Source organism: Charadrius vociferus, unplaced genomic scaffold, assembly GCF_000708025.1.
Source record: "Charadrius vociferus isolate BGI_N301 unplaced genomic scaffold, ASM70802v2 scaffold566, whole genome shotgun sequence".
Taxonomy (NCBI): domain Eukaryota; kingdom Metazoa; phylum Chordata; class Aves; order Charadriiformes; family Charadriidae; genus Charadrius; species Charadrius vociferus.
The window spans coordinates 24103-45842 of NW_009649031.1; the positions used below are offsets into that span (position 1 = coordinate 24103).

General features: G+C 40.4%; 1 protein-coding gene across 1 annotated transcript; it reads left to right on the forward strand.

Annotated features, from left to right (window-relative positions):
• Positions 1-487: 487 nt before the first annotated feature.
• RHEB (Ras homolog enriched in brain) lies at positions 488-21197 on the forward strand (the record flags this gene model as incomplete). Its single annotated transcript, XM_009887774.1, has 7 exons — positions 488-559; positions 5310-5377; positions 8550-8632; positions 12918-12974; positions 13075-13122; positions 13645-13726; positions 20684-21197. Coding segments are annotated over 7 exons (503 nt in total), but the record flags the coding sequence as incomplete, so codon positions are not given.
• Positions 21198-21740: the final 543 nt, after the last annotated feature.

Here is a 21740-nt window from a genome sequence, read left to right on the forward strand (position 1 = left end):
TTTTGAGATCATCCTTTAGTCATGGGAAATATGTCCAATCTCCTAATCAAACCCAATTTGGCTGATTCTGTCCAAGTTTCTAGTTTTCTGTGCAATGACTGAAAATTATTTCTTTTTCCTTGCTTCTCGACAGAAGAATCTTCCAAGTATAGCAGTTTGTTAAATTTAGTTTTATGAGGATTGGACGGAGCTACTTTTAGATTTGTTTTAAACTGGAGGAGGTGCTTAAATTGTGCTATGTTACAACAAAAGCAGAACACATATCAAGTAGCTTTTGTGCTATTTTTTAAATGTTCAGGAGACCCAATTACTAGGAATAGGCCCTTAATTTAAAAATAGGTCAGTTATAATGTATAGATAGTTTAAATGAACTATACAAAGCTCATATTAGCTCTTATAAAAGCATTAGTGTATCTGGTAGTAAGTGTAATGTGATAACAGCCTGAAGGCTTGTTTCAATACAGATCATCTTTTCCTTTCTTTGCAGGAAAATCTTCACTGACGATTCAGTTTGTGGAAGGACAGTTTGTTGATTCATATGATCCAACCATAGAGAACAGTAAGTAAATAACTAACAAGCTGCTTTTCTGTACCTAATTAACTTTTATCAGAAGCCACTGTGGTTATACGTATTACTTGTGGGCATTTACGTATTGACATTAAAGCTCATTAATTAACTGTTAAGTTTTATTACTCTTTTAAACCAATGCTTACCCAGCTTACAGTATTGCAGTGTGGAAATCACATATTTCTCTTTTAATACTAAAAGAAGGAAAACCTAATCAATTTGGCTAAAATTTGTCTCCTTGTATTACATATATGTTGCTGGACATCTGCTTCCCGTAATATAGCCAGGGCACTTCGAATTAAGTTTGTCATATCTATATGAAAAAGTACCACTAGATACAAGTATTCCAGAGTCTCAAATGTCTCGTTTGATCAGCATATCCAGATGGACGCAAAGCCAGCAATATCAGTCAAGAGTAAATGACTACCTCAGAAGGTAGGCATGCTACGGCCATGATAACATGATAATTTTTTTAAATTACGTGTTTCCAACTGCTTGGTAACAATCAGTTTGCTGCAGATGCTGGGTAACTGACTTCTCAAGTGTCCTTTTTCTCTTGGCAGTTTTTTTAATGTTAGTGCCTTTGTGAATAGCTAGCATAGCGGGTGAGTGAAGATACTAATACTAAAAATGCTGCCAAGAGCAACAACTCGCTTCAGAGGCGAGTTAAACCTGGTATTCGTTACAATCCAACCACCCCTTTCTGAGCTAGCAGTGGTCATAAAGTACTTGAGCAGCTGTGGCGCTAGGCTGAGTAACTTGATCGTATTGTCTCACTTCAGTCATGTGGCAAATAAAACTTTGATTTCATGATCGTAACCCCGGAGTAAAACTTGTGTATCAGGAAGAGTAACTTGTCACGTTTTGTGGCAGCAGCAGAGGTGAAATTTATTTGCTTAGCAAAATAGATTTTTGCCTTTCTGAATGTCCCAACAGGAGCAACACCACAATGGGTGGCTATTCTTGAGACAGCCAGGTTGAGAAAATAGTGGAACGATAACCTGTGGGAGTGTTGGGAAGAGGAGGAAGATCCCTGCAGAGCAGAAGTCTGTGTGGACACTGAGCTGGATGGGGCTCTGAAGGCAGATTAGCTCAGATAAGCTGAGACCAGAACAATACAAAACTAAAATTTTCCTGGAATAAAAACCAGAATCTTAACTTGGAACTCAAAGCAAATAGGTCAGAAGGAATAGATAATGAAGATGTGCGCATAACTCTCCCCACCCCCATCTTTGCAGGGATGTCTTTGGTTATCATTAATTCAGTGACTTTTTGTTGCAGGAAAGCTGACTTGGCTGCCTGAGTCTCAAAAATGTTTTCTCCAGCTCCTCTGAGGCCTGCCTGGCTGCTTTCTGCATTTCCTTGCAGTTTTGGAGAGGCTTCTTGCACTGTGCTCTTCCCTTCTCCCCTAAACAGGCTCAGTAGCTCCCTAAGGAAAGGAACAATCTTCTGCCAAGGGTTTCCTACCTTCATCCCATGTTTTTTAATATAATTGTGAGTAGGAGCGTATTAGAAACGGGGAGTGGGCTGGAGGCACCCTGGTAGTTTTGGAGGGGATACCTGTAGGTTTAGGTAGGTCTGCTAGAAGCATCTTTAAGGCTCATCTTCCTCCAAGCGTGTCACGGCAGCTGCACTGGAAGGGTGAAGTGTACTTCTTCCCAGGAGTTGCTGACGAGCAGCCTTCTCAAGGGGTGGAAATGAGGCTTCTGAGAAAAATTAGAAATAACTGTGTTGCATTACACATCTCAGTGTTGTAAAAGACGTCCTGACAGATTAGTGACGCGCATTGACTTTGGAATGAAGACGAGTGGAAGGGGATGCAGAAGGTAGTAACCGAGGAGCCCTTACGAGGCAGTTGTATTTAGCCACCAGCCAGGAGCTCTGGGAATAATGTTATACCCCCTCTCATACCTTTACTCAGTAGCACTGTTTATCTAAAAGCCTGCATTTGACTGCCTGGTACTGGTGTGGGTTTTATCATAATGGCTTGTTTTCACAGCAACTGTCGTTTGAGTTGTACGTGCAAATCGCTTCATTCATGTTAGCCTAATTGAAATATACGTGATCTTAGGGTAACGATGATCAGCAGCTGATGGAGTGGCTGCGTAAGTTACATTTCTGCTGAGCTGTAGCAGCATTAAGGACTGTGCTCTGCATGTAATTTTACCAGGACTTTCTCTGATGGCAAAGTGGCTTTAGTCTTGTTGCAACGCAGTGTTTGACTGCTGCACCCTGAACTGTACACATATATCTGTTTGGTGCTGTGCTGTTCGCTGCAGCACCAAATTCTCCAAGTTTCAGGAACGCATCCGAACTAGGAACAATTGTAGGTGGTGAAGGTGGGGATTGCAACTTTCTTCATATAACTACACTCGAGCTATGCGTTGCAAGGTGTAAGCGTGTCCTGTTCCAAGATCTGTGTGCTTCATGGAGCTAAAACAGGCTTTACCCATGCTTCAGCTGATGAGCAGTGTTTCGCAGATGCTCACATTATGACTGGGACTGCAGAGATTATTCAGGTCTGCTGAAATCTGTCCTTGCCATACCAGCAAGAGCCGTACTATGCCGTGATCGTGTTATCGGTTGTTTGTCTTGCTCATAGGCACAGCAGGAGGCAATATGTCCCAGGATGGTACGTGATGGAATTGGAAGTGAAAACTTCCTCTGGGTCCAGGAGACCTGTGGATCACTAATCACATTTAGTACAGCTGCAGGTTTTTCACGAGATGAAATTCTTCCCAGGAATATTTTTAAAAAGCTTCAGCAAAGAAACAGGAGTCATTAATTATGACTGCATCAAAGCAGATTTGTGTTCATGCAGTGGGCTGATCCTAGTGCTACAAGCCTCTGCACTGAGCTAACAGTTCTCCTCACCCAGTCTGTGGTGACTCCTCCACTGTTTCCCTTCCCCTGGCTCTGTCACACTCTGCTTCCAGTACCAATGATGACGATGTCTTTTCTGGGTCTATTCTAGGCTTCTAGAATAGTCTGAAAAAGCCGCCATCTGTCCCTGTCCCTTTTTAAATATTAACTTCATGAGGCTCTTGAAGCTACTTTGATTGCAGAGTGCTTTGATGTGTATGTGAAGTGTCAAGAGACCAGAGACTGTTATTTTTAATACACCTGCTAATGCAGTGTTTCTCCAGATGAGTCTGTTTTCCCTCTGACTTGCAGCGGTGATAGTGTATATAGCAACGCTGCATGTCAACATCTGTTCAAACAAACGGTTGCTTCTGTCCCCACCACAGTATTCATCCAAGGCAAAGAGCTGTTGTGGATTCTTACTTCATAACCCTAAAATTTTGTGCAGCAATGACAACAGCGTCCAGACAGTGATTTGAGAGCGGCTCGCATGCCCGGGTGCCAAAGTAGCTTTCCTGGGGGATAGAGAGGGTAAGGTAGAAGATCTTTTTGAGGCTCCATTGCACTTGTTGGAATTGTAATAAAACTGTAGGTACACTTTACACTGTTTGTTTAGACACTCTCCGTTAGTTTGAATTGCTCCCTTTGTTTAAAAAGGGTGCTTTCATTTACTAGGTGGGTTGAAACCTCCAGTTTCAGATATTTCAGCCCACTTACTCAAGTGAATACTCACATTGTGGAGACTTGACAGGGCACCGAGTATTGGCGGGGAGGAGGAAAGCTGGCCAGCTTTAGCTTCTAGGAGACCCTGTACAAAACCCAGAAGGCGTAGGCAGGAGACAGCACAGCGGGATCGAGAACGTTCAACTTTTCAGCTTCGGGAAGCTGTTGGACAACTTAAAGCATGATGAACAGGTCACTACAGTGTTGGCTATTTCCGTGCTTGTCACTGCAATGAAAGGTGAAGCTACGTAGGACTGTTTGTATTTGGGAAAAGCGCCTCAACCAGAGGACAACACAAACTTCACTTAATTTATAAGTACTGTCCAGTAATTGTGTCTTGAGTGCAATGCTAAGGCCAGAGTGGAGCTCTGAAGCCAGGTCTGTGTGCTCTGGTGGGAACATGTAGTGCTCGGTAGGACGTTATTCCTACAAGAGCCGTGACACTGTTTGCTTTTGCAGTTGCATAATGCAAACACTGAGTAAGATTCCTCAGCTCACAGTGCGTTGGCATTTCATGAATCCGAGGAAGAGAAGCAATTCTCATCGCTTCTAGGGACTGAATGTACTTCCTGACTGAGGAATAGATAGACTGGTAGCTGCAGCAAGCGTGGAAGCAACGTGGTGAATTTCTAGCTAAATTCTTATTGTTTAGTATATTCATAAGTTAGGCTGTGTGAGTTTTACCCCCCCTAAGATTTGTATTTATTTTTAATCCAGATGATTTACTTTGTGGTATTTACATTTAGGAAATTAACATGCTAGACTGCTTGGAAATGGGGGAAATATCCTGTAATAAGTTCAAACTTAGCTTTGATGCTAATTGTGTCACCACAAATTTATGGTTGCGTGGAAGTCTGTTAGAAATACATTTAAAAACCCTTTTTACTCTTTCTTTTTAAGTAACTAAAGGAGAAGCTGCTGCATCCGGTGTGAGAATCTTTGGATATTTGAAATCTTAAAGTAAATTTCTGAGTTTCGTTGTCTGCAATATGCTAGTTAAAAGTACAGCCACCTGACCTAGCCTTTTACTGCTACTTTAAAGCCTAAAACTAAAGTTCTTTTTGTTAGTGCCTTGGCTGACGATGGCATAGATGAGTGACTTCTGATCCCTTCCTTGTGTATAATTCTGACATGTTTATGTATTTGTTTGTTCTAGCTTTTACAAAACTGATCACAGTAAATGGCCAAGAATATCATCTTCAGCTGGTTGACACTGCTGGCCAAGTAAGTCATCTTTCTTTCTTTGAATCTTTCTTCAGAGTTAAGATTACAGGTATTCATACTCCTGTAGAGCTAAGTTGGTAGTGACCATGTGTTCAAAGGTGAAGGTTAACCTAAATGATTCTGCCTTGTCATTTAGTCACTGAGGAGCAGGTTTTCTATAGTGTTTATTTAAAGGCTTTGGTTTGGTTTTTGATTGTTTTTTTCCTGTCTATTGAATGGATGTCTAAAAAAGTGAAGAAGAAACTGCCTTAACTCTGTACCAAAAGTTCATAAGTAGCTTGCTTGCCATTTATAGACTAAACTAGCAGTCTTGCTTTAGGTGGAAAATGTCACTTCAATAAATTCCATGGAATATTTCATGACTCTTTCCTATTTGTGTGCTCTCGCTACACTTTTATCTGTGAAATAGTTATGGGAAATAGACAGAAATGCATATAGGTCACACTTCCCAGGCTAGCAATAAACTACTGTGGTTTGTTGACATTTTTACGTGCTGGTTCATGCGTGCTTCTGAGCCTTCACGTAATGACCGGGAGTGCAGGAGACAGCGAACGCGTGTCCTGTAGCGTGGTCAGTAGCTTCATGAAGTGCAGGTGTTCATTATATAGTGCAGCTTGGCTGAACTTGCACTGCACGTTCCATGCACAGGAGTGCTCTGTCTTTTGAAAGACTCTATATTAGGAAAAAAAAAACAGAATAGGGACTGTTAACCCCCTGTATTTTTATCCTAGACTTTTTATTGCTTAGATGTTCTTACCTTCTGTGATTCCTGATACTGTGCCTTTGGGTTTTTCCAAACTAGGAGTACTGTTAAATAATGTTAGTGTTGTAAAATATACTGCCAGCACTTAAGACTTTAAAGCTGCAGGACGCTTGCTCATAACTGGGAGACTATTCAGAAGGGTTGTAACCTTCTAGGTATGTTTGATCGCTTTCTTTAAAGAGAGCTATGTGACTTAAGAATAACCATACTGTATTTGTACGGTGTCAGCTTGTGGTGCTAATCAGCAACACGATACCCATTTATAATCTGTCGGAGGTGTCTGAAGTGATTAGAAGCACAATACTGGCCACAAATTCTGGGGCAAGATTGTTTGATGGGGAATATTCTGCAGAGGAGAGCCAGGCTGAGAGGTGGGCAGGCAGAGAAAGAAGCATGAGCAGTGGCACAAGCTCCATAGGTTTCACTCTGTGCCAATGTAGGTGTACTTGCCTTACATCCACACTTGTAGCATAGTGGTAAAAGTAAAATTTGTCTTTGAGGAAGAAATGGCCTTCTGGGAAGGCAGTGTAACTTCACTAGTGACATATCTCTATTGCTGAGGTTTCTTTTCAGAGTTGATTTAATGTTACACGGTGCTGTAAAACCAAAATAACTTCTTTCCCAGCCTGTGGTTATTTTCAGATTTGATTCTTCCTATGAATGACTTGAACTTTGAGTTCTGGTTCACAGGGTTGGAGGGGAGAGGTGATGTTGGGTTATGGAAGGTGTGGCTTGGACAGATTTCTTAAAGTCTGTCTTGCTTAATGATCCATAGGAAGTCCTCGTGTATACAGCATAGCAAGGGTTATATTGTAGATTTGCTACATACTTGAAAATTTGGCTGTGACGTGAAAAGTTTGTAGCTACGTTGTTTAATCGCTTGGCAAAGTTCTTAATTTGACCCACGAGTTCCAGGAAGCATTGCAGCTTTTCTTCCTCTTTCTAACAAGCTAAAAATTAAGTAATGCATTAGAAACAGTTGAGGTTATGGCGCTTGTTTTTCTTGGTACTGCTCTTGTGTTCTGTGCCTCTTTACCTTTCATGGTTATCTGTTCAGATAGTTCAGTTAAACAAGAGTCTTGGTGCAGGATCAGAGAAGAGGAGTGCAAAAGGAAATCTTACCTAACACCAAATTCCAGCTGGGGCAATCCTGAGAAATTCCGGGTAAAGTCAAACAACTACAGAGTTGCACTTTCACCAGTTTTACACGCAGGCTAACTCAGATCCCTTCTGTATTGACTTTGGGATTACAGGGCCAACTGAAGTGGCAGTTTGGCATTTCAGTGAAGATGGGGGAGGGCTGCCCTCAGTGTGTAGCAATAAAGGCAAATAAGGGCATCTTTTGTCAAGCGTTATTCTTTCAAACTTTTTTGGCTGAATCTGTGAAGTTGATTTATAAAGGGTTTTTCCTCATTTGCCAGTTAAGGAAGTTTGATTCCTTTTGGCTGTCTAGATTTAAGCTCTGTTGCACTGTTCCATCTGTTCAGTCATGACAATATACAGAGAGGTTATGTGATCTTAAGCTAAAATTAACATCTTAAGCATAGGTTTAAAAATTTGAGAACTCGTATATTAAGAAGTATGGCTCTTGTCAAAGTGGAAATGTTTCCTGGAAATATCTATTAGACCAATTTTGATTTTTTAACATGATATTCATAGTATTTATGTTGCATTACCTGTAATATGTCAGTTTGTTTCACTTACCTATCTGGTCACTTCCTTTTCTACAGGGGTAATAAATTAGTTGATTCAGTTTCTGGTATTCTGTTTGGTGTGTTGGTTTTTTAATTATTTTTTTTTTAATTAAACACTTGCTTTATGACTAGAAGTTTACATTATACAGCTAATAACTATATTTCTTGCATCTGTAGTTGATAAACATTAGTTAGGAAGCCACAGTTATTCACTTCCTAACAGATCCCTTAGGTAATTTAGATGTGATCAGCATCACTTGAAATTATGAACTGCTAGATCCTGTCATCAGCTGTTGAAACTGGGAATTTTAAATGTATCACTAGCAAGATAAGAGGCGTAATTGCTAATTAGTGGTAGGACAGAGTAGATGTTTTGTACTAATACAAATTGATAATTAAGCAGGATAAGAGGATTGGGAGTAGCTTTAGCTGATCCATAGTCTTAGAGGGAATAAACCAAAAAAAGCTGTAGCTTAAATTTTAGAATTTACAGACTGACTCAGCCTTCTATTAATTTGGTAAAGATTCCACATCTGACGTTATGATGAAAAAGAATGTCGGATGTTATGATGAAAATTCTGAAAGTACTAGCTATACAAAACGGCCCTGCACCTCATGTCCTAAAAATATGACCAACTAACCTGATGGTGATTTGCTAACATCAAGTTCTGAACTGTGGCAATAACTAATTTTAAATGCAATCTTTCTTCTACAGGATGAATACTCCATATTTCCTCAGACGTACTCCATAGACATCAATGGCTACATTCTTGTTTATTCAGTCACATCAATAAAAAGGTAATAAAATCTGTTGTGTTCTTCTGGTTCAGATATTAACCAGATACATTCTGGGTTCAGCTCCTGCCTCTGCTATGTTTTATGTGTTTAATTCTTTCAATTTCTCTTTCCAGGTGTAAGTAAAAGTGCATAGAATGATTTCAGGAATAAGTAAAGTTCATTGTTCTAGCGTCAGATACAAAGGCAGACTTAAATATGAACCTAAAGGGCACAGCACATTTATGTGAAGTACCCAGTTAGCTACTAGGTTGGTCCCTTAGCCTTGTGTCTTGTTACACTACTGAGATTTCCTTGACTTTTTTCTGTGATTGTTCTGGTTAACCATTAGAAATTTTCACATAAATAGCAATATATGAGTTTTGGCCTGTAGACTCGCTCTTGAGGTGCTGCAGCATATAATCTTACTTGAAAATTTTCCCAGAGTATCTCTTTTGTCGTTGTTGTTAGCTGTCCATTCTGACGTGAGGACAGAATCCATCGTAGCTGGAGTCATTTACTTGTAAGACACATCTCAGCCTTCATAAGGCTTTGTCATCTTCTGTTATTTTGCCCGTTCCTCTGGTTGTCTTGCTTTGTTTAAATACTGGACATTCATGAATAGATGTTAATTTTCTACTATTGTACAGCATCTTTGTTATGACAGCCAAAATAATACTATTTTCTTAAATTTTTGTTTGAGTAAAACAATTAAGAACTTAGACCTTTCACTCTCAGCAAGTACAAAAGAAGTTGATGCTTTCCTTCTACTTGCAAGGAAGCTGATCAGCTCTTTGAGTGTTGAAGCATTCCATGTCTTTTCCTCTGAATCAAACAAAACTGGTCATCTCGGGTGCTCTTTAGTAGACCATCGTCAAATATAGGTAAAACAACTTACCTGTTGGTGGTTCTGTGCTTCTCAAAGAAAGGGTATGGTCTGGTTATAAACTTGCGTTGCTTGCGAGGTCTTTAACGTTGAACAGATTTTCAGTCCTTCGTTGTTGGTTTTCACCTTTAGTTCTGAAGTAGTGAAGGTCAAGCACACGTGATCTGGAGGAAATGCAACAGATGTTAGGCCTTCATGTGTGTCTAGAGATTGCCTAACTCCTCTTTTCTTTTTTTTTTTTTTTTTAATGAGAGGTTTGGTGTTGGTGCTGAGTAACTTGCATGAAATAGGAATTAGTTTTCTCAGCTTTAAGTAGACAAACCTCCACTCCTAAAGTGAATAGAAAAATGTTCATTGATAAGTGGTACTGTGAGGACAACAGTGTCTTTGACTAAAATCAATGTAGATCGCTTGGAGGCTTCTGCAGCTTGTGCTGTTCCCTGGTTAGCAGCTAAAGAAAGGACTTGTTCTTTTTCAGCTACTCCAGTTGTTGCCTCATGATGTCTTGAGCTTAGCAGCACAGATGAAGAAATGAAAATCTGTTTTCTGTGGTAGCATTCAATCAGTTAAAACAAACCAAATTATGGTCAAAATACTAACAGAACAAGATACGTTAAGACTGTAGGTAGATAGTATTTTCATCAGTATTTTAGTCACGATCAATTTATTCCAAGGTTTTTGGTTCTTCCTTTAAATTTCAAAGTACCAATAATCCTGTCTTGTTCAATTCCTTGTGTTCTGTATCAAGACAGTGTTTAGGCAATATGAAGGAACTTCCACAATACTTAGCTTAGATGACTAGCCCAGGCATTTAAATTACCATCACCATCTGTCTTGGCTTCTGTCAAAGTGCGTATATTGATCCGAGTATTGATCTAGCAGGGGTGAGAGCTTTGATAGCAAACTTAATAGAAATGCCCTTTTAAAATTATCATCCTCCCTGTTAACCTCCAGTGGGAAGTTTAAATGGGACTTGAGTAGAAGCTGATGCCCTACATTTTTCGTATTCCTAGGCTCTCAGCAGCAAGGTTACTGGAAGGCTTTTGCTCTAAATGAGCTTAATTAAATTCCAATTTAGTATCTTGCTTGGTTCCATGATATTGTGTAACACATTTATCTGACATCAAGTAATTTTTTTTTGTTGTATTTCACACATTGAGCTGTTTGCTGTAACCCTATTTGCTTGATGAAACTGGAAGGGACTTCTTATGGTCTCCAAATCTCTTGCTGTTTCATGACTTGATGTGATGATGCTCTTTTTGGATTGGTCAATCTCTGTCTTAAAGTGTGTCACAGCTGCTTCTAGACTTACTAATTTGGAAAGCTTTCTAGAACATTAAATTGATCTGGTAAAGTCAACTTCATTCCTGGCAGTTGTTAGCAATTTGTTTCTGTGTCAGCATTGTCTTTGAGTTTAAGTAACTCTTTTGGTTTCCACCTTGATCTGTTGACAAAGATCATAGAATCATAGGATGGTTTAGGTTGGAAGAGGCCTCAGAGATCGCATAGTTCCATCCCCCTGCCACGGGCAGGGACACCTCCCACTAGACCAGGTCGCTCAAAGCCCCATCCAGCCTGGCCTTAAATGTCTCCAGGGATGGAGGTGTTTAAGGTCAGTTGTTTGTAGTATTTATGCTAAAAACTGAGCTCATGAACTATCCTAGGCAAGCAGATAGGTACACAGAATTGGGAAGTCAAGAGCCCGAGTTGAACAAGAACACTTTGCAGCATTGTGCGCTGGTGAGTCCTCACCTGAGGTTCCAGGGTGCTGTGCCGTGGCATGGCATTTTTCTGTCTCTTCTGGAAACAACACGCCTAATAGTGGCAAGGAAACAGTGATTGTACTGTGTGAGTGATTCAGTTCTCCTGTGGCTAGTGTGCTAGATCTTTCCTGTTGCTTCAGACCGAGAAACAGTTTTGCGGTCTGTAGCAGATTTGTTTTTGTAGTATTTTTATTCTTCTGTCAGTTTGCAGGGTCACCTATGTGTAGCAATGCCTCTCAACTTTGTCACAACCAAGCTCCGTTTAACTCTTATTTTTTAAATAATTGTAAGAATGAAAGTCCAAGACAAGTTCTGAAGACCAGAGTTACAAAAAGGTATTAGTGAAATTCTGAAGTCCTTTCATTGCTTCCACATTTTTACGTAATCTGTAGTATTGTACTTCAGTTACTAATAATAGACTAAGTTGCGCTTTTGTTTGCAAAGAGCTCAGTTTCTTGGTAGGGTATATTAAAACTATTAGCTGAACATGGAGAAGTATTGTGTCCTACTCAGTCTTGAAAATTATTGCTGAAGTCAGCCAAATTGACCTACTTGACAGAAAATCCTTCTTAAATATGGTAGCATTTATTGTTCCAGAAGTGAGAAGTTTTAATGATTCAAATAGCTTGAATAGTGTTTTTAGGCACCAGTTCTTTGAGAGCTCTGAGTTGGAAGTGTTTTTGAGTGCTGCTCTATTTTTAAGTGTTTCAATTCTAATTGAAATGCAGTGCAAGTCAAGGCACTGCCTGTAGCTAACAACCTTGGAAGGTGGAAAAGTTTTGGTCACTGTTTTGTTCTCTAGTTGTGTGTGTCATCTGTGAGCCTGTGCCTCTCTCTTAAAACAAATCTGAGTTGTGCACTTCATGTACCGGCATTTTTCCATAACGTGATTAGAGGAGCACAACATCTGCTCTTCTACCCCGTTTATAGCTTATTCTCAAAAGTACTAAATGTCAAATGCAGTGGATTTTGTTAGTGAGGTGGTTGGCTTCCTGGTATTTCACAGTACTGCTTCTTATCTCCCGTCATCCAAACTTCACGTACATGGTAAGTGAACAGACAACAAGTATTTGAATAACCACTGTTTCGATACCATCTTGCAGATCAGTTTACTCACTTTCCATAGAACATTAGAATTTAGGCATCTTTTGGCTTGCTCATAAGTTAAAATTAAAGAATTCTATATGAGCTAAGTGTTCTTAAAAATAACGTATTCTTTCAAGATGGAGTGTGCTTAACTGAGTAATTTTTCTTTGAAACTGAAACTTTGAAACTTTCAAAAATTTGCCATGCCTCGTCCAGGCTTGTTGGACGCAAGCAGTTAAATTTCTTACTGCAGATACAAACCAGATGAGAGCTGGGAGGGGCTTTTAAGTGATTCTGTTAGACGCATCGGTCCTGGGTAATGTAATTTATTTCTGCAAATGATTGTAACCGGGGAGGCTATAACGGTAGGCATAGACTAGTCTTCGCTGCTTCTGGGACCATTTTTGTCTGTTGTACACAAATCAGTAAGACTTTCAGCATCTTCGTAGTTCTGCCACTATACATAGAGTAAGTTTTAAACACAGCAACCTACATATGCATTTAATTGCTTGTGTATTGGGTATTAAGGATAAACATTGGAGTGCATGTGTGACTTCATCCCTTTATTTTGCAGTTTTGAAGTGATAAAAGTTATCCATGGCAAGTTATTGGATATGGTGGGAAAAGTCCAGTAAGTAGTGACACTTTCATCTCATTTCATTGCAGGCATGTTACTAGTACTTTGTTCAGTATACTGTAACTGTTCTGAAGTTCTGAACTTTCTTTCACAGAATACCCATTATGCTGGTTGGAAATAAAAAAGACCTGCATATGGAACGGTATGTCAACTCCCGTATGTGTGAAATGCAAGACAGCAGCCTTATTTCCCTGGTGTTGTGGGGTTTATAGCAGCTTTCCGTAACTAAAAATCAAATTGTAGGTTAAAATAAGGTACTGGCGAAGGAGTTGTGTCCAGAATGTGAACTAGGAGCCGTGAACTTCTGTTGTAATGTTGACTTTTGCTATAAGGTTGCAGGGATGGTCATTTAACGCTTTGGGGTTTTTCTTGAAAACAAGAAACAGAAGAGTAATTTCACAACTGTAAAATACCAGACGATACTACAGATTGTGAAAACAAAGCAATACTTTGGGACAGCTGCTCTTCTGGGTCGCAGAGCAGTTTTACCTGGCCCAGTAGTGTGTTTCACTGCAGCCAAAAGCAAATGCTCTGGATCAGACTTCACAAAACATTCCTATTACATGCATTTATGTGCTTCAGTACTCTGAGGTCTTTCCTGACATCAAATTCCAATTCTTTTGCAAGTTACAAAGAAACATAATTTTTCTTTTCCTTTGGTCAGGGTGATCAGCTATGAAGAAGGGAAAGCTTTAGCAGAATCCTGGAATGCAGCTTTCTTGGAATCTTCTGCTAAAGAAAATCAGGTAACGGATTTAAGATTCACTTTATTTGAATAGCAACTAATAGAATGACTCATAGTTTCACTTAATAAAGGCAGCTAAAATATTTGCTTGTACTGTACAGATATTTTGTGTAGATGGTTGGAAACAAAATGGTTGTCTGCATTCAGGTTTATGTAGACAAGATTTTCCATCCAACTGTAAACGGAAGGAGGAAGTGAAGAACTGAAAGTTAAGCTTCACTGAACATAGCAGAACACTTAGTGGCAAACTGAAACCCAAATCCGTGTGGTGGGTGGAACAGGGTTTGTGATCTGCTGCAGTTACCTTAAATAGGAGGTCCTTGGGGTTGCAGAGGAGTGAGTTGGTATAAGGGGATGAACCTCACATTTTAAGGTGCTAGGCAAGGCTCGGTTTCTCTTATGTGGGGGAATAATCGTTTTCTGGGTCCGTGGTGGGGGCAAACAGAAAAATGTTAGAATGCAGCAGAGGCTGTTGGACACTGCTGTGATACAGCCGTAGTGAAGTTGCACAATCTGACACAATGCAACCTGCATGCTTTTACGCTAATTAGCTTCCTATCACAGAAAGAAAGGGTTTAATTACATGTTAAATAATGTCTTATTCTCGGTTACTTGAACTAACTTTCTTTTGAAATGCCTCCTAAATATGTTCTGGTATTTGAATTTGTCCCTGTGGCTGTTAATACTACTTTGTCATTGATTTGACACCTCATGTGTCTAAGGTACAAGAGCCTCCTAGTTTGGGCTTGAAGTAATGGATAACTGCTGCGCATTGTGGGTGTGTGTCTTTTTTTCCTCTTCCCTGTGCCCCCTCCCCCCTTTCTATTTTTTCCCCTATAGGTCTCAACAGCATCTATATTTTCAGCTCTTTGAAAATACAGACATATGATAAGGTCAGAAGGAGATTGTGAGGCTTATTTTAAACAAATTAGTCCTTATGCAGAATAAATGCTTACACTGTCTCATATTTAACCAAGGATATCACACCCTTGGCCTCCTCGGTAATGTTAGCACAATCAAAAGGGCAATCTTATAGCTAGGACAGGGCCTGTTTAAGCAGCCTTTCTTTCCCTCTCCCCCATCTCCAAAACCAAAACAAATAGCTTTTGTCCAATGTCTGTTGTCAACAAGTCTACAAGTTACTTAAGTAAAGTTGGATTTTCCCTGGAAGAAAAACTTGGAATCTTCCCCCCCCTCCAGATTTGGAGCACTTGGAGTTAGTGTATCAGTACTTCTGTTTCTGGCTAAGATTTTCATTAACCCTGTCAAAATTGGGCATGATGAAAGCATGAAATTTCTCAATATCTTCTCTGTACTGCTGGAGATCTTCAAATGCATACCCAAGGAAACTAAATTGACAGTGTAAAGAATAAACCAGTTAAAAGCACCCAATTTCCCCTCCAGCCCCTTTACTTTAAAAGACTTAATACTTCTGGATTAGTCAGAGCTATTGCCCAAACTCTTCTTTTGGCATATGTTTGCAATGCGTAAAAACGTAGCAATTCATATCTAGCAGAATATCTTACTGATAACTTTTCTGAAGTTTGTATTGTTCTCGGTTCAAGAAAAAAAACGTTGGGTATATGTATGCAAAGCAGTGACAAGCTTTATATGGTAGTTGGCATGTTTTGCATATTAAATTGCTGCATGAACAAAGTCCCATTGACTGCCATGTATTTGTGTCTGTTCCTTAGTCTCAGACTCTCTGTATTAAGGTATGCTGCCAGCATATATATATATATAAAAAACATAGCAAACTTTGTAGCCTCCAGGGAAATTGGAATGGCAATTGCATGTCAAATTGCAATGCACTCAGAATTCTGAATAGTCCTATACAAATCCCACCAAAAAAAAATCAGAAGTTGTGTTCATTCTTGCTCTCAAAGGTGTTCTTACCAGGCCTTCCTTCCAGCAGGATCCTTCAGAATAGCAATCGCAGGTCACTGTAAATTCTCTCCCTCTGGATTTAAGCACAGGTTGTTAGAAACAGGTCCTTGAACACAATTCCTCCTTCGTGCCTCTTATATAGCACACTGGGTAAATTTGTGAGGTTTGGGAGATCATAATGTCACTTCAGAGATGGGTGCCCACAGCACGTGACCATCTTTCAGGCTCTCTGCCATGCTTCCTTTGGAGGCTTGGGATGTGCAGAAGAATGTGTGAAGGAGCCCAAAACAGGCCTTAGTCGTCTCGCAAATGGTCGCGGAGGAATGCTTACCTGAAGATTGATCTTTGAGAGCAAAGTGTGGAGTCTAGAGCTGTGAGGTGCTAGGGGGAACAGGAGGCACCAGGCATTGTAGGGTCCGTCGCTTCCTAGGAGTTAAGACAAGGAGCGCTTCTGAACTCGTGTTTTTTTTTCCTCCAAATCCTAATTTTACAGAAGCAAAACAGGTGCTACATCGACCTCTCTCAAGACAGGATATTGTCTCTTATTCTGAAACTGCCTCTGATTTGGAGGGGAGAAGGGTTTATTTTGAACTCAGTAACAGGGTGTGTCGTCATTCTCCTGGTACTGAACGTTCACCTTACATAAGTCAACATTACTGGCAAAAGAAGTCTGTCGGCACTTTTGTTTGGAGGTTCATACAAATCACCGCCTGTAGTGGCTTGGTACAGCAAATGTAACTTGCCTATCAAGATTAAGTCTGAACTCCTTCCAAAACTGCCTCAGATTCTGTTTGCTTTACAGAAAGCTAATTTGATGCTTAAAGGGATGAGCTGGACTGGATTGGGAATTTAGAGCTTAAGAACTTCAGCAGAGAGCTCAAACCTTCCTGACTGGGGTGAAGTCTGTTAATCCTTTCTCTCTGCAACCTAGCCATCTGTGGTTGGTGGATGTGGAGCAACAGTATGACAATTTCTAATATGCTGGTCTGAAATTGGCTTTGTACATGATGTTCTTCGCAGCAGCGAGGAGAATAGGTCTCCTTGCTAAAGGGGTTGAACCAAACTCAATCAGCTCTGCAGTCTGTCCTTTGTAACAGCTCTGTTTGCAAGGAACTGCTGAAAGCAGAGAAGATATTCCCTACAACAGGTTCTGAGAGCAAACGCTCCTTCCTGTACGAGGGGGTGGGAGAGCACTGACTCTTCTCCCTTCCTGCTTTGGGCAAAAATAAAATCCTTTTTGGAGCATCTGTGAGAGTCCTAGGAGCATATCCCTACTATATTGAGCAACTGAAATAGTTCTACAGATTAACTTCAATAAACTAGACCTATTTTGCCAGGAGTTATCAAAAGATACCACATTCCAGAAATGGCATGACTTTGAACAGATGGAAAACAACAGAGACAAAGATCAAAGCTGCGGTGTTGATAAATGGTAGCGGCTAGCAAGAGTTGTTGAGGTCAGATGTATTTGAGGCTATGGATCAGCTCCTTCAGGCAAAGGTGACCTGGTAGGACTTTCAGAGGGGCCTGCATATCAGCAACACATCAGTCATTTAGGGAAACCCCTGGACTTTGAGAAGGCAATTCTGAGACTTAATGGAAAAGACCTCTTTTAGATCGCTGTTGGGGTATTATTGTCATGTCTTCTCAAGCTGCTTAATTATTACCAGATACGTTGAACTGCTTTGGCCAACTTCAGGAGCTTTGAGCCTTTCTTATGGAATTCCCTACTTTGTTTCACCTAAGCCATAGTATAGTGCTTCACCTTAATCCCAGTGCAATGAATTGGTAACTGTTTGATATACAATCAGAAACTAAATTGGTCTTAAACCCAGTAGATGCTGGGAGCCAACTTTTACTTGAAGAATTTAGTGAGTAACAAGCAGCCAGATTGTATTCATCCAGTTACGCAAAATTCATTGGATAAACTTGTTTTAGAAGGGGCAAGGTAGCAACAAAAAGTTTCTTGCTTGCCGAAACGGAGCTCTGTTAAAAAGCAATTGCTTGGGCATTGTTTCTTTTGCAAGAGCAACTTCATCTTCAAGCTCAGAGGATGGAGCGCTCAGTAAATGCTTCAGAGAGTGGTTTGGGATCTCAGCCCCTCTCCAGGGGTCTGACGTGTTTACCTGGGAGTGTTTGGGCCGCCAAAGGATACAGGGAAACACCTCTCTTCCTTTACCTGACTGTTGTTCAAGTTCCTTTGCCCAGTTCTGTGCCAAGATAAGCTATCAGTATGAGCAGCTGAGTTTCAGTTGAGTTTCCTTTTTGAAATAGTAAAACAGTTGCACAGTTGAAAAATACAGTCTACCAAAGGATGACTCCAGCGGCTGTGGGCTGGATTTGGGTGTTTGCGCCTTCCTGCGCTGGCTCCTGGCACTGTGTTCCCGATCTCCCGACTCGTGCAGAGAGAATTGCACCTCCCGAGCGGTCTGTCCCGCTCGCGCCAAGGGGCGCATCTGCAGAAGCAGTCGAGCCTCTCGCGTCTCTTGCACGGTGCTGAGCTCTCTAGGCAGCGTGCCTTGCCCAGGCTGACATCTATTTTGTTTTCTCAGGGGGAAAAGGTAGAAGAAAGCCAGATGGCTTTCTGTAGGCTAGGTGTGACCCACATTCTGTAATTGGGCCATATGGAGACAAATGCATATAAGGTCTGGCTGCGTTCTTTATTCCTTGTCACAGAACACAACTTTCTGCATTGTTTAAAAGTTCATTCTAAAATTCTTCCGCATATTTGGCCTGAATTACAAATTCCTAAGTGTTAACTGTAGGACAGTGCTTAAACCTTCTCAGTGACTATGTTTTCTGTGAAATGAATTAACAAGTCCTGTGAACTCCTACGTCTTAGTATTTCAAACAGCGCATCTTTTGACAGAATGTACAGCTTCTTGGTTGACAGAGTAAGTTGTGGAGGTTTTTGTTAATAGATGCTTTGAAGCAGGGGTATAAAGAACTTCCGCGTTAAAATGAAACCATTGAAAATGTCAGCTCTAAGTAGGGAAACATTGCAGTGTATTTGTAAATCAGTATATCACCAAGTTTTGATTAAGGGAAACTCTTCATTAGTGGCACCAGTTTGATAGCAATCGCAGCCCTGACCGTAGTTCTAAAATCTAATTTGCCCAGGAAATGTATAGTACTGGACTAATGAGCCGCTTTTGTCAGTCAGTTGGGATTGTATGGAAACTTCATTATATGGAGGAATACTCTCTTTCCAGCTGATGAAGTATTTTAAATAGTTCGAGATAGTACTGTGCACAAATGGTGTAAATATGGGAAACTTTAACATTCAGTCTAATCTTGTTAAGATTGCTTTAAGATTGTTAGGGCTAATTTAGTCAATGGGATTAATTTGGAAGTGATCCAGTTAAGAATTATACCTTGTGGAGGCAGAAAAACATATGTCAGGTCAGAACACAGTCATAAATCACCGGGTGCTCTTCAGCCTACTGATTAAACCCAACAAAACTCCCCCTTTATCTTCTTTCATAATGTGACTGCTTTTATATAATGAATATGCTTTCCTCCTTCAGGAGCGTATGCTTGGAATTCATGAAACGGGCGGCTAGATAAACTTAAAATGCCATGTCTCAGATGATCAGGAGACCATTTCCAAGTTGAAGATTCACATGCTGAAGTGCTGATCATACGGTGAATCTTCAACTTGAAAATACCATAGAGAAGAAAAGTACTTTAGAGTTGTCCTTGACTGTAGTATAGATTGTTTTATTCTTAAGTCACTTCTAGGCTGTTACTTCAGATGCTGCATGTTGTAGTTGTAGTTTCTGCATATTCTGATGGAGGTTAGTGTACAATTTTGAGACCCTTAAAATGAAGTGAATCCTGAAAATAAGTGAAGGTATCTACTACAAGTAGCATTCATGGCGTTGTCCCAGACAGCCTTACTCTCCCCACCTTTCAGTATCCTTGAAAACAAATAAAACCCCACCAAAACCCTAACTACACATAATTGAACTCTTCTGTAAAATCTGCTGAATCACTCAAGTGGTTTGACATCCTCTCTTAGTGTCTCTGCTTCACTTAAACTTATTTTCATGGGAAACTGCATCTTTCCATCCCAAGATTTTTAACTTGTGCTCGCTAGGACGTGTGTGTCTGGGGAAGCATCGCCCTTCTGAGCCTGCGCGCTCCGTTTCGGCGCCTGGAGCTTCGCTAGGGGAGAGCCTTTTTTCACCAGACTGCTGTGTGTTCAGCGTGAAGGGGGCAGACTCGGTGTAGAGCGAGCGGAGCTGATAGCACAAGTGACTCCTACTCTGAGAGCACTCACTGCATTCCCTCTGAAGGAGCGAAGGGATCCATAGCGCTGGTGTGGCTCATGATTTTGTAGAGAAACTTTGTAATCCTGTATGTTCCATCCAGTAAGCTCCGATGTTTGTGTGAGCCTGACCGTGTTACAACAGCTATCCTACAGTTCAAGCTGCTTAAAATATAAAACCCCCTTTCTCTCAGAAGGGCTTTATCAAAGGATAGTGCTTAATATTGGACAGTGGCTAGTTTGGCTCCTGTTTTCTCCTTGTGTTCTTTCTTGCACCGTGGCTAATACTGCTCTTACCTATAGGTAAGATGAGAAAATCAAGAATATTACAGTAACCCTCGTACTGGGCTGTGCAAAGTCAGTGTTTAGAGCTGAAAAATCTGCTGCCTTCTGGAATTACTTAGAATTCTTAAAGATTACTTAGAGGAAATTAATTGGTTTATTCTCCGGAGCAGCACAGCATCAAAATCTTCAATGCCATCAGTCACTCAGCACAAGCTTACTATATAAAATAAAGCAGAATTACGGTTATTAGCTCTGTTGTGAGTATGGCTCAGTTTAAACTCGCCCTCCCTGCAGCGACAGAGAAAATAGTTGTGGATTGCTGTGGAGAAGGGGGTTACACTTTTCTTCCAAAAGGCTTTGTTCCAAATTGAAATTACCATATTTTACCTCTTTGATTTGGGAATAAGTGTTGGACGTGCGTTTATCTGTTGGTGTAGCCAGTAAAACTGCTAACTTTTTTTTCCAGTAAGTGGGCAGTTTGTTGTTGCCTACTAATCTTGTGCTCTCTCTTTGCAGACTGCCGTTGATGTTTTTAAGAGGATAATTTTGGAGGCAGAAAAAATCGATGGGGCAGCTTCACAAGGGAAGTCTTCATGCTCAGTAATGTAGTTCCACTGCAAAACCAGAAAACACTGGGAATACATTCTACCTGAAGAAGCAAAACTGCCCATTATCTTTAAGGATAAACTATGCTTCTTTTTTTTTTTTTATTTTTTTTTTCTTCTGTTAACCTGAAAGATAAACAGTTGGTTTGGAGCCTTTCCCTTCAGATTATGTTAAACTCTGACTCCTGTGCAAATGGCTTCACTTCCATTTTCAAATTTTAAGCAATCATATTTTCAATTTATATATTGTATTTCTTAATATTATGACCAAGAATTTTACTGGCATTAATTTTTCAGTGTAGTTTGTTGGTTAGAATAATCATCAAAATGATGCATATTGTTACACTACTATTAACTAGGCTTGGATATCAGTGTTTCTTTGTGTTAAATGTATACTTGTAAATAAAATAGCTGCAAACCTTAAATGTTCTGTTTATAATTTTTTGTTGATTACTCTATATCAACTTTTTTTTTGTGCGCGTGTGAAAAATGTTCACCTGATGACCTTAAGAGGAGGCGTGAGATCCTTGGAGCCAATGGATTATTTGACTTACCGCTTGGGAAGCTGTTTGTGAGCGAACCAAACTGTTTTTGCTAGTCGAAGGGCAGGCTGGCCCAGTCGCTCAGCTGTGCTTTGTGCCAGCTCGTGGAAAGAAGGCACAAGTGAGACATTTGATGTGGATGGGAAGGTGTGGGTTTTCAGACAACCTGCACTGGTTTTTTGTTGTGTTTTGTTTTTTTTTTCCTCTGCAACTGTTAAGAGTGACGGAGTCAAGGTTCTGCAGAGCTGTCCCAAGCAAGGGGCCGGCGTACACCTGCACTACAGACTGTTCACGTGGACTTGTAACTAGGAATGCTGTCAGGATGGAGTGGATTTATCCAGGTCACGAGCGTAGACTTGTGAAGAAAACAAAAATGTCATTTAAAATAAATTGCACGTCCTGAACAAATCGATGTGGATTGTTTAT